At 43.7% G+C, this 12,914-nt stretch overlaps 2 protein-coding genes across 5 annotated transcripts in view; both read left to right on the top strand.

The window, feature by feature from the left end:
• Positions 1 to 12,914, top strand: part of SLC38A1 (solute carrier family 38 member 1) — a 540,785-nt gene that overhangs the window by 205,807 nt on the left and 322,064 nt on the right. The window lies entirely within an intron of this gene.
• SCAF11 (SR-related CTD associated factor 11) overlaps positions 1 to 12,914 on the top strand; it is a 54,659-nt gene that overhangs the window by 36,142 nt on the left and 5,603 nt on the right. For all 4 annotated transcript variants that reach the window (XM_081330172.1, XM_081330173.1, XM_081330171.1 and 1 more), the window contains 2 exons: positions 5,343 to 5,549; positions 6,177 to 6,296. In XM_081330172.1, coding sequence (XP_081186298.1) covers positions 5,343 to 5,549; positions 6,177 to 6,296 — 327 coding nt within the window. The remainder of the gene's footprint in view (positions 1 to 5,342; positions 5,550 to 6,176; positions 6,297 to 12,914) is intronic.

The following is a 12,914-nucleotide window of genomic DNA, read 5'->3' as shown; positions in this document are numbered from 1 at the left end:
ATTTTTGTAACATGGTTTCATGTAACTGATTTCTTGATTCTAGAAAAAGAAACGTAGGTTTCTGTGTCGTGGGGATAGTTGTTAGATGTCTTCTTCACAAGAGGTTTCTTTTACATTCATATTTCCAAGGATTAAGGATCAGGTGTTTAGTTTCGCAGTATTATTATGTTTACTTTCCTGATTAAATTTTCTTGAAGCAAGGCAACATTAAACCAGGTCATACTGGCTACATAGAATTTTTGTACTGAACATGTGCACCCAAGCAGTAAATAAATAAATCAGTAGAATAAACTACTTTCTTGAGATAACCTGGCCATGATATTTGCAGAATAATTTCTCAAGAAATTGCTAAAATGGATTAACATTTTTACATTTACTTCTTTTACGTTAAAAGACAATACTGTCTTGTGATGCTGTCACATATATAGGCCTTTCAACAGTTATCAAGACTTGGCCTGGAGGCACAATAAGGAAAAATATCCATTCACTTGTCTCTTCTTCTGCTTTGAGAATTTGAGAGTTGTGGTCAGGGAATAGGGAGAGTCCTGGTGCAGGCTCTATTTCATCCAGATTGTTCTATTTTCTTTTCAAGAATGGACACGGAAAGGAGATATGCCAGGTTGGGTGTTGTATGTGATTTTGTTACTTTTCTTATAATCAATATGTTAAAATCCCAACTAGCCTTCAGGAATTCAAGGCAGCGTGGCATGCATCTGTTTTATCTGTATTGCAGTAAACCTGAGAGGTAGATTGGGCTGAGGCCTGTGATTGACCCAAAACCATATAGAAACTGCTGTGACTGGTTCTCTACAGCAGGGCTTTTCAACCAGTGGTACACATACCACCGTTGGTACTTTAGCACCTGGCAGGTGGTAGGCGACCCCTAGTCAAATGTAGCAGGGGAGAGAACCAGCTAAAGTGGTGCTGCACAGACCTGGAGGAGATCAGTTGGAGCTTCAGAGCTTGGCAGAAGCCCCAGGATCGGCGCACCTGGCCACATGGTAAATGGAGCTTCTGGCACATGCGGAAGAGAAGAGGAGGAGGAGGAGGGCGGAGAGAAGAGAAGTATAAAAGGGGCAGGTTTTGGAGGGAGAGGGAGAGAAAAAGCAAGAAGAGGCTTTTCTTACCAAAGCAGTGAGGAGAGACAGAGTGAGCAGCCTGTTTTCGGAGGAAGGGTGAGTGATTGAGTGGCCTGTTTAGTGAGCGGCGTGTTTTTTGGGGAAGGGCACATGAGTAACTGGCCTGTTTAGTGAGCGGCGTGCTTTCAGAAGGGCGAGTGAGTGAGCTAGCTGGGCAGGAGCCCCAGGATCAGTGCACGCAGCTACAGCTGATAGGCGCTTCTGCTGAGCCCCGAAGAAGCGCCAATCAGCTTGAGCCAGGCGCTGATCCTGGCACTTCCTCTGAGCCCCCCAGAAGCACCAATCAGCTGGAGCCCAGCTTTCTGGGAGAAGTGTGTGGGAAAGATGGAGGAAAGGCTTTATGGGAGAAATGTGAGAGATGGAGGAAAGTTTCTGGGAGAAATGTGTGAGAGATGGAGGAAAGGCTTTCTGGGAGAATGTGAGAGAAACAGGAAAGGCTTTCTGGGAGAATGTGTGTGAGAGAGACAGAGGTGCTTTTGTGAGCGAAGGGTGAAAGAAAAAAGAAAAAAAGGGGGAGAAGGAAAAAAGAAAAGGCATTGACTTCCAACTCAGCACAGCCTTCCCCAAGGAGGCCTCTGGCTGCGCTTACCTTCTCCTCAAGTTTGTTGCTGCTGGTGCTGCTTGACTCTCTCTCCTTGGCCAGGTTGCTCAAGGTGTGTGTGGGAGGGCAAAATGTGTGGTCCAGAGGGAAGCCAAATCCTTCTCCATGAGAGGAGACCCAGCTTTGTAAACAAAGCATCCTCGGCAACCACCAGGAGAGTCAGGAGGAGGGGTCAAGGGGATGGCAAAAGGGCAGCAGGGCTGGTCATGGCCAAGTGCTATGGCAGGACTTCCCTCAGACCCTGTCTCCCTCTCATTATAACCTTCCTTCTTTCCTTCCTTCCTTCCTTCCTTCCTTCCTTCCTTCCTTCCTTCCTTCCTTCCTTCCTTCCTTCCTTCCTTCCTTCTTTTCATTCTCCTTTCCTTTTTCTTTCTTCCCCTCTTTCCTTCTTTTCCTTCCTTGCTCTCTTCCCCTCTTTCCTTCTTTGTCTTTCCTCTTTCCCTTTCTCCTTTCCTGTCCCTTCTTGGATGCTCAAATGCAAAAGGGGAAAGATTTCTCGATGCCTCCTTGCCTTGTGATCAAATGCCACTTTTGCTAGCAGTTTTTGGCCACTTAAAAGATTGAGAATAAACCAGGCTCATATTTATCCCATGCTTGCATTTAGTGTCTACTTCCCTCCGCCCTGTGCGTTCCCACAGAGAGGGCCTCCTCAGGGTGCCACCGGTCAGAGAATGTCGACTGGTGGCCCCCAGGGGGAGATCCTTCTCTGTGGGCGCCCCGGAGCTATGGAACCAGTTACCGGTTGAGCTCCGGACGGCGCCCGATCTTCGCTCCTTTCGCCGCGATCTGAAAACATACTTGTTCGAGCAAGCCGGCCTGGCCTGAGGGGGGATTGGTGGGGTTTTTTACTATTTTTATTGGGGTTTTTTAGTATGTATTAATTGTATTTTTTAATTGGGCATGTATTTAATTACCTTTTATCTTTTGTAAATTTCTGTGTTTTATTCTTGCCCTGTACACCACCCTGAGTCCTTCGGGAGAAGGGCGGTATAGAAATATTAATAAATTAAATTAAATTAAATTAGTGGGGGCATCCACGGACAACAGTACAGCAAAACTGTCAAAATGGTGGCTGTGATAGTTGATCAGAGCTCCTCCATTTTGTATGTGCAACAGCTTTAGCGTTTAGGAACAGAGGTAGTTTAGTTGCTTTTCTATTAGTACATAATCCTTAAAAGGGCTCTCTTGTAGGGACCCTGACTTTCTCTAATTCAGACTGGAAATATAGCAAAGGAAAATATTTTCCCCACTCTGCTTTGTCCTGTTTTCCCCAATGGAAATAGCTGTTAGCAACACACAAGGAGGGGATACTTTCCTAAGACCTCACAGTTCAAGAATACCAATGTTAATTTGGATTGCCAACAAAGTTCTGTCTGTGACAAAACAGCACACAAAATTGCTTTCTCCTTCAAACTGGGGCATTTCCAATCAAGTTGCCTCTCCTTCCTCCCACCCTCCCTCCTTCCCTGATTCATTCCTCTTCCTTCCTTCCTTCCTTCCTTCCTTCCTTCCTTCCTTCCTTCCTTCCTTCCTTCCTTCCTTCCTTCCTTCCTTTTTCTTTAAACTGCCAGAGGCTCCAGACAGAGGTGGCAACAGGCAGGCAGCAGTGGGCATAGGCTTCCCATTTTGACCTCTCCCCCCTGTTGTTGCCTCTGCGTGACTCCTTCCTTCCTTCCTTCCTTCCTTCCTTCCTTCCTTCCTTCCTTCCTTCCTTCCTTCCTTCTCTTTCCTTCCTTCGCGCTCAGGAAGGGATGATGGGAGGGGGAGAGATTGCCAGCGCTGCTGGTAGCCATGCAGCCGACGGCTGTAGCTATCCCACACAGCCGGGGCGGTCTCGGTGAAAGGGAAGCCTGGTGGCTGTGAGGCTAGGTCAGCAAGCGGGCATGGCGTTGATCTACTGGTGGGGGCCATCAAAGCTAGAATGTGCTTAGCCTTACATGCACGGGGAGCTCTGGAGCCAGCAAGGGCCCCTCTGCCATTTCTGCCCTGCCCCCTGGGGGTGCACAGAGAAGGTGGCAAGCACCCGAGCACTGGCATCCTGGGGGAAAGGGAAGTGCTTCTCTTGCCTTTTTTCTTTCTCAGTGGTCAGCAGGGATGCCGGGTGCTCGCCGCCTCCTCTTTGCATGCTCAGGAGGTGGGGCGGCAGCCCCTCGCTGGCCCTTTCCCGCCAAAACCTCCTTTTATATCCTCCCCTTCCTCACCCCTTCCTCCTCCTTTTCTCTTCAGGGCACCTCCAGCTTCCAAAAGCGCCAATCAGCTGGAGCCCGCTGCTAATCCTTGGGCTTCTGCTGAGCCCCAACAGCCCTGCAGCTCCGGCTGTCTGTCCCTCGGGCATGTGCCATGCTGCTGCCGCTTCAGCTCATTCCTCTCCGCCCCGCTACCACTTTTCTAGGACGGTCATGTACCACCTGCCAGGTGCCAAAGTACCACCGGTGGTATGCGTACCACCAGTTGAAAAGCTGTGTTCTACAGTATCCCACTACAGCAAGTCTGGGCAACTATGGCCCCTTGACAAACTGTGGACCTCCTCTACCAGAATTCCCGAGCCAGCAGGCTGACTCGGGAATTCTGAGAGTGGAAGTCCACAGGTTGTCAAGGAGCCATAGTTGCCCAGACCTATACTACAACTTATTTCTGCTTGCCAGTGCTTACTCTGCCACATCATAAACACTTTTTGGAGGAGGACTATCTAAGCCATCTTGGGAAAGGGGTCTAAATGTTTGCCATAATGCTGATGTGTCAAGGATTCGAAGACAGTAAAGCCAAAAAATAACGTTCTTCCAGCTTCGTTAACTGATCTGGGTATAAAACCATGTTCATGAAATTTACTGCTCATCACATTGCCTTGTTGTGATGTTTTATGAGCTGTTCAGCTATCTGCCATTACATCAAGAATCAGCCTCATCATTGGATTTCTTCTTTCTTTATAACTGTCCACAATGGTGCTCACACATAATTGATTTTCTCCCTATAAACAAGGCCATTACTTATTAAAGGTAAAAGTAAAGGTGCTAGTCGTTTCCAACTCTAGGGGCCGGTGCTCATCTCCGTTTCAAAGCCGAAGAGCCAGCACTTGTCTGAGGACGTCTCCGTGGTCATGTGGCTGGCATGACTAGACGCCAAAGGTGCACGGAACGCTGTTACCTTCCCACCGTAGTGGTCCTTATTTTTCTACTTGCATTTTTATGTGCTTTCGAACTGATAGGTTGGCAGAAGCTGGGACAAGTAACAGGCGCTCACTCTGTTACGCGGCACTTGGGATTCGACCCGCCAAACTGCCGACCATCTGATCGATAAGCTCAGCGTCCTAACCCACTGAACTGCCATGTCCCTCATTACTTATTAGGCCACCATTAAAAATCCCTGAAATGATTGGAATAAGGAAAATGTGGAAATAATATAAAAAGGATCCTCTACTATTTACCACTTGCTGAACATCACCCTTCTTCACACATTGTGATCTCTTTCAACTTGAATAATATAAGGGTTTTTTCTCTACCCATTAATTGTATGTTCTGCAAGTCGTATACAGTTTAGAATTCTGTGCAATGGTACTGCATATAACTAGTTGGATGCTAAATTCTCTTAACTTTTTAAAACAGGCTGCTCCAAGTACTTCCCATGTTGTTAACAGCATGAATACAACACACTTGTCTGCTCTGGTAACTATGGAATCTATTCAAGGACCGAGTTCGGGTAACACAGCATCAACAAATAACATCAAATCCTCAAATGCTGCTGTAAAATTGATGGGGAAAAAAGTAAATGTGACAGTGGAAGCCAGCGCTGATAGTTCCAAAAAAGACCAGGCAAGTTCAAAGCAAAAAGTAACATGAATAATTTTGAATAATTAAAAATAGGGATAAATTGCCTTGAAAATAATGTTTGCATTGGTCATCTTTATAATCTGTTATTTTTCCATTGGATTTAAGAATACAAAAAATGCATATCAGATCTACTTTGATACTATGTTCTCAAGCCACTCTTCTACTTATATTAGCTGTTTGTTTTTTGATTTGTTTTGTTTTTTAAAAAAGAGGAAAAGATGGAGGTACTGTAAAAGGCGTTTTACTAAAATGTTGGAATCAGCACCTGTGCAGACAATAGCATGTTAACAAGCTTCTTTAGACGAACTCATGTTTTATTCCAGTCAGTTATTGAATAATCTTTAGCCACTTATAGCTAGAGGTGACACAATCTAATATCCATAATAAATTTCCCCACCAAGTAACATTTTTGTTGATTGTCATATATCTCTTCTAACATTAATGTTATATTTTAGAAAGTACAAGGGCATGTGTGCTTTGCAGTCAGGGATTACGCTGCTGTGGAGATTAGCATTTATGCATATTTGAAGTGGGTATTAATCACTTTAAAAATGTTGATGTGTATATGCACTCTTTTCCTAAATAAGATGCACCCTTTATTTTTTCTAGAAATTATTAATTCAAGAAAAAGCTGCACAAGAAGTAAAACTTGCTATTAAGCCTTTCTATCAAAATAAAGATATTTCTAAAGAAGAGTATAAAGAGATAGTTAGAAAAGCAGTAGATAAGGTAAGTAATATGGATAATATTCATCAGTGATTAGCAGTCTGGTTTTATTAATACTTGCAGGCTTTTGGACATAGGTAATAGCTTCAGCTCTTTAATATAGCTGAAGTTGTTACAGGCTTTTAGTATATCAGATATTGTTTCTCACATATAAACAACATTATACTGGTCATGTTCTTCATTTTTGGCTGAGTAATTAATTAGAGCATAGTAAAATAAGAAAGTATGTGGTGCAAAATGAGGTGTGAAGACAAAATTGTATCCTTGTGAATTATCCTTGTTTTTACCTCATCCATGCACTGTTTCATACATAATTTTTTTGTTCTTAAACTTTTCTCTCTTATTATCTCCATCGAACCACTATTTTCCTGGTCTTCCCTTTCTCTCAACTTATTCTCTCTGCTTTCATGTGCTTGTTTTTTTAAAAAAAATTGATCTTCCTATATAACCAAATTGATTCAACATTGCTTTTCATTCTTCAAAGTTTTCATTCATATTTATATTGTTCACCTTATTTATCAGCCATTCTTGAGTGTGTTCACTTGCCTTACCACACAGTCTTCTTGAACCCAGTCCCAAACACATTGCTCCAATTTTTTTCTAACATGCTCATTTTTCATTTCAATGTAACAAATGAGCAGAATTTTGTTCTTATGCACTGTCCTTTTCTCTGCTTTCAACATACATTTATTTCTGGTAATAAGTCACCTAGCACCTACTAGCTTTCTGCCACATATGCATTTCTTAACATTTGTCCCAATATTTTCCCACCTGTAGTAAACATTCTACTAAAGTGCACAACATAATCTACTTGTTCTCATTTTTTACCATTTTGGGCAACTTGCAATAGTTTTCTCCATTTCTCTTTGTCAGCCTTGGTTTTTGATACATTAATTATAAAAGCCATCTCATGTATCATGCAATCTAACACTAAAAATATTTCACTTTTTCAGTCAATAATAATAATAATAATTTTATTTATATACCGCCCTTCTCCCGAAGGACTCAGGGCGGTGAACAGGGCAAGAATAAAAAATACAAAGTTACAAAAGTTAAAAAAGAATTAAATATATGCCCACTAAAAACAGTAAATACAAATATTAAAATAACAATAAAAAACCCCACCAATCCCCCATCAGGCCAGGCCGGCTTGTTCAAATAAGAATGTCTTTAAAACATCATTTTTCTATTAAAAAAAAAACCACTATGCGTTCCTGTGCTTGATGAACACATTTCCAACATTCTTTGATTTAATTTGATTTGGAAGGCTGCCTGACCGAATGAATCTAGGCATCTTACATAGGTTAAAAAAGGAAAAAAACAAAATGGACATGTGTGTCCAGACAAAACAATCCATTATCTTATACAAAACCCACCAGGGGCTCAACAAATGATTTAACCCTATGCCTGGTAGCAAAGCCTCATCTTCAAAGACTTGCAGAACCCTTGTAAGATGAGAGCCATAGGAATTGGGGAAGGAGGAACCTTGTCCTCAATGCTGAATAATTTATTCTCACACATTTTACCTTCCGGATGTGCAGTTCCTATCCCATTTAACCTCCAACTTTCAAATCCATTTTTGCTCAGAGCCTTCCATAGTTAAACACAATTCAGTTTATTATAAAATTTAAATCAACAAATATATAATAGTGTCATTCTCCATTCATGGCTATCTCAGCGATCTATAAAAGAGCAAAAATCTGTACATTTATCCTCTGCTTAGTTGAAAACTACACTGCATTACCAAAATTTGCTCATTGTCACTTTTCATAACATTTCAATCAGAATTCTGCCAAGGTGTCAGCTGCCTCCGATCAATCCCTAGGAAAGAAAACACTTGACTCCATAGATTCAGAGAAAAGGTAGTTTTACTAGGAAAGAACTGATTGCAGCAAAAGTTAGGCAAGGTCTGAAGTAAAACGTACACAAAGAGACAAATTGAAACTAGCCCCTTGGTAGCCAGGCAATCAGAGTTCAATCATCGGCCAGGAAGTTGTTTTGGGAATTGCTCCTCCTTCATGCATGCCTTTCCCAGGATGGCTGCCCTTGAAAATGTTAAACCAGGGGTCCCCAAACCCCGGTCCGTGAACTGATACCAGGCAGCAGCATGCCAGCAACCAGTCCACACAAACAAAGCCCCATCTATGGGATGCAGGCAGCACACAAAACCACGCCCCCTCCTGTCTGCAGAAAAACCTCTCTTGAAGGAAAGTGAAGATGTCCATGCTGACATTTGCCCCGCCCCCCCGTAACAGAGGTGTTAGCCATAAAACAAAAACAACAACATACAAATAGGTAAAGCAATATAAACCAAGTTAAACCACTAATCCATCTGGGGTGTGTCAGGGTATTTTCTGTGAAAGATTTGGAGGAGTTTAGGTACCCAGACATGTTTATCATCTACCCACTCAGATTGCAAGGGAGAGAAATGCTTCCATGTAAATAGATATTGGACTTTTCCTTTATGTTTCCTAGAATCTAGAATCTCCTTAACTTCAAAATACTGCTCTCCTTCGATTAAGATGAGCACTGGCAGGGCATCAGGTGCAGGGCAAAAAGGAGAAACAATTTCAGGTTTCAGTAATCTGTAATAAAACATGGGTGAATACATTTGGTTTGGTTTATTCAATTTCTATACCGCCCTTCTCCCGAAGGACTCAGGGCGGTTAACAGGGCATATATAAATAACAGTACAAAAATTAAAAAGAAATTAAACCAATGCCGAATTAAAATACAATGACAATAAAATAGTAAAAAAAAAACCATTAAAAAACCCTAATATTCCCCATCAGGCCAGACCAGCTAGTTCAAATAAGTGGGTCTTCAGCCCACGGCGGAAGGAGCGAAGGTCCGATGCCATCCGGAGCTCAACCGGCAGTTGGTTCCATAATGCCGGAGCACCCACAGAGAAGGCCCTCCCCCTGGGGGCCACCAGTCGACATTCCCTGACCGGAGGCACCCTGAGGAGGCCCTCTCTGGGCACGCACAGGGCGGAGGGGAGTTGACGCCAGCAGCAGGTGGTCCTCGAGGTATCCCGGACCCATGCCATGTAAGGACTTAAAGATCATAACCAAAACCTTGAACCTCACCCGGAAGACAACTGGTAACCAATGTAGCTCGCGGAGCAAAGGTGTAACATGGGAGTACCGGGAAACTCCCAAGACAACTCTCGTGGCCGCATTCTGTACCAGTTGGAGCCTCCGAGTGGTCTTCAAGGGAAGCCCCATGTAGAGAGCATTGCAGTAGTCCAGGCGAGAGGTCACGAGCGCATGAGTGACCGTACACAGGGCATCCCGGTCCAGATAGGGCCGCAACTGGCGCACCAGGCGAACCTGGGCGAAAGCCCCCCTAGTCACGGCCACTATATGATCTTCCAGAGTAAGTCGTGAATCTAGGAGGACTCTCAAGTTGCGAGCCCTATACATTTAAGGTTCTTTGGCAATTCCAATTGTACTGTAACTGGATTAATTATTTTAACAATGGGGAATGGTCCAACATACTTAGGACCTAGTTTCTTAGACTGTTGTGTGGACTGTAGATATTTTGTGAAAAGGTAAACTCTATCACAAACTTTAAAATATTTTGATTTCACACATTTTTTGTCGGCTTGTTTCTTATGTGCTTGACATGTGTCCTCCAGCGCTTTACAGGCTACTGGCCAAGTGTTTGGGAGTTGCACTATTCACTCTGCCAAGGAGGATATTTGAGATTTTTCTTGAGGCAGCTCTGGCATAGCTACAAAATCCTGTCCAGAGGATTTAAATGGGATAAACCCTGTCCTACTACCATGTTTTCCCAAAAGTAAGACCCAGTCCTTTTTTTTTTGGCCTCCAAAAGAGGCACCAGATCTTATTTTCAGGGGCTGTCTTTTCCATGGTCTCACCTTGCCGCGGTGGCACCAACAGCCCTGCCCAGCTGGCCCATGTCTTCTGCAGCCGAAGGAAATGTCTCTACAGCTGAGAATGGAGTTCCGGATTGACGCACGTGCCCTCCTGGCCTGCATTTTGTCATCAGAGGCCTTCCAGAAATCCCTCTGCAGCCAAGAACCGAGCTACAGCTGCAGAGGCCTTTTCAGAAGCCTCTGATGGTGAAATGCAAGCTGGGGGAATCTGGAGCTCCATTCTCAGCTGCAGAGGCATTTCCTGACAGTCTCTGATAGCAAAATGCTGATCGGAGGACGCCACAGAAGTGGGCCAGCAAGGCAAGGCAGGTGTCGGTTCATGGGAGGCCTGGCTGCAATAGTAAGCAGAAGGAGGTGTGTGGGGCAACTCCACCCCCTCACCCCTGCCCTACCTTAATTTTTGGGGGTGCGCCTCACTCCAAAACTAGGGCTTATTTTAGGGGTAGGGTTTATATTAGGCCCACCCCAAAAAAAAAATCAAGCTAGGGCTTATTTTCGGGATAGGTCTTACTTTCGGGAAAACATTTAAGTGTGCACTGAAATATTGTATGCCACCTTTGCAAATGATAAAAGGTCAGCCCAATTGTCTTGTTAGTAATCAATGTAGCACCTGAGATACTGTTCCTGGACCAAATTAGTCCTCTCACACACATCGTTAGTTTGAGGATGATCGGAGGAGCTTAAGCCCTGAGCAGTTCCTAACAGGTTCAAAAATTCCTGCCAAAACTGTGATGTGAACTGCACCCACCCCCTTCCGAGATGATGCGTTCAGCAGCACCATGCAACCTATATACGTGTTGCACAAAAAGCTTGGGTAACATTTTTGTGGAGGGGATTTCGGAGCTAGGGACAAAATGCATCTGTTTCGAAAAGACATCAGTAATAACCCAAATAACAGTGTTCCCCCAACTTTAGGTAGTTCCACAATAAAGTTCATTGATATTTCTTTCCATGGTGTCTGAGGGCTGGCCACAGTCTGCAAAAGTCCCATTGTCTTCCCCATATATGACAGCTGGCCATATAGCTTTCAATGTCTTTTTTCAAAGAAGGCCACCAAAACTGCTGCTTGATCAAGTGTAGTCTTTACAAATCCAGAATGTCCTGCCGACTTAGAGTCATGCGCCCCCTTTAAAACAGTGCTCCTCAAGCTCGAGGGTACATACAATTTAGCCCCAACTCAAGCCAGTCCATCACACATGGTGCAGTCATTTTTATGAGCAGTGAGCCACTCATCAAGTTTTAGCACTCCTTTAGGCTTCTCAGACAGTTCATTTGAAATCTCAGGATCCTTTTTCTCCTGATATCTAGTAGTTACTGGGGTGGCTAACTGCTTTGAGGGGATGATCGGTTGAACCACTTTGGTTTTAATACTATTGTATTGAGGCAATTTAAACAAAGCATCCACCATAATTTTTTTTCCTCCTGGAATATAGCGCAGGTTAAAATTGAACCAATTAAAGTATTGAACCCAGCAGATTTATTTAGGGGATATTTGTGCAGGGTTTTCAGAGCTTCCAGATTTTTATGGTCAGTCCACACCTTCGAACAGTGTTTGCCCCCTCTAGGAAATGCCGCCAAGTAAGCATGGCCCATCGCATTGCATATGCCTCCTTCTCCCATACTACCCATCTCTGTTCATTTTTTTAGAGGTGTATTCGCAGGGTTGTAGCAGGCCCTGGGCATTCTCTTGAAACAGTACAGCCCCATAGCTACATCACTTGTCTGCCTGAATTACAAAGGGAGAAGTTGGGTCAGGGCGCTTTAACATGGGGTCTGCTGCAAATAGCTATTGAGTTTTTTTTATCACTACTTGGCACTCCACGGTCCACTTAAGTGATTGACTAGGCTTCAGCCCTTAGTTTTTAAAAGGTTGGTGGTTGGTAACGTGATTTTTGTGGATGAAGGGATGAATTGCTTGTAAAAATTGGCAAAGCCTAGGAAACTTTTAACTGCTTCCTGGTGCGGGGAGGGGCCCACTCTAACACTGCCCGCACCTTTTCTGGGTCCATTTCTACTCCTTCATTAAATATATGGTAACTCAGGTAATCAATCTTATCTTTGTGAAATTCACATTTAGAAAGCTTTCCATACAATTCGGTTGCTTGGAGTCTTTTTAGGACTGCGTAGACCAATTTCACATGCTCTTCCATAGTCTCAGTATATATTAAAATATCACCAAATACACCAACATCCCCTTGTACAAGTAGTCATACAACTCCCCATTGATCAGTTGCATGAACACAACTGGGTCCCCCTGCAGACTAAAAGGGAGTACTTGGAACTGAAAACATCCCAGAGGGCAGTTGAAGGCAATTTCCATTCATCGCCCTCCTTGATCTGAACCCAGTAGTAAGCCTCCTGCAGATCTAATTTAGTGAAGATTTTGCCTTTGGCTAGATATACACGATTATCCTTCATCAAAGGCAGTGGGTAAACATTTTCTACGCACATCGAGTTTAGTCCTCTATAGTCAATGCACAGACAAAGAGTTCCATCTTTTTTCTCCTGGAACAATGCCACCCGTGGTCTAGCCAGTTGAATAAATTCCCATTTTAAGTTTTTAATCTATGAAAGTGCAAAGCTCTTCGAGCTCTCATGGAGTTGAGTAAAGCTTAGATTTTGGGAGTTTAGTCCCAGGAAAGATTTCAATACAGTGAGGCGGGAGCACATCGGAGCACTTCTCACTAAACACATCTTGTAGATCCCAGTATTCCTTGGAG

Source organism: Vipera berus (assembly GCF_964194415.1).
Source record: "Vipera berus genome assembly, chromosome: 6".
NCBI lineage: Eukaryota > Metazoa > Chordata > Lepidosauria > Squamata > Viperidae > Vipera > Vipera berus.
Note: the sequence above shows the minus strand (reverse complement) of the source record. Positions and strands in the feature narration are given on the sequence as shown.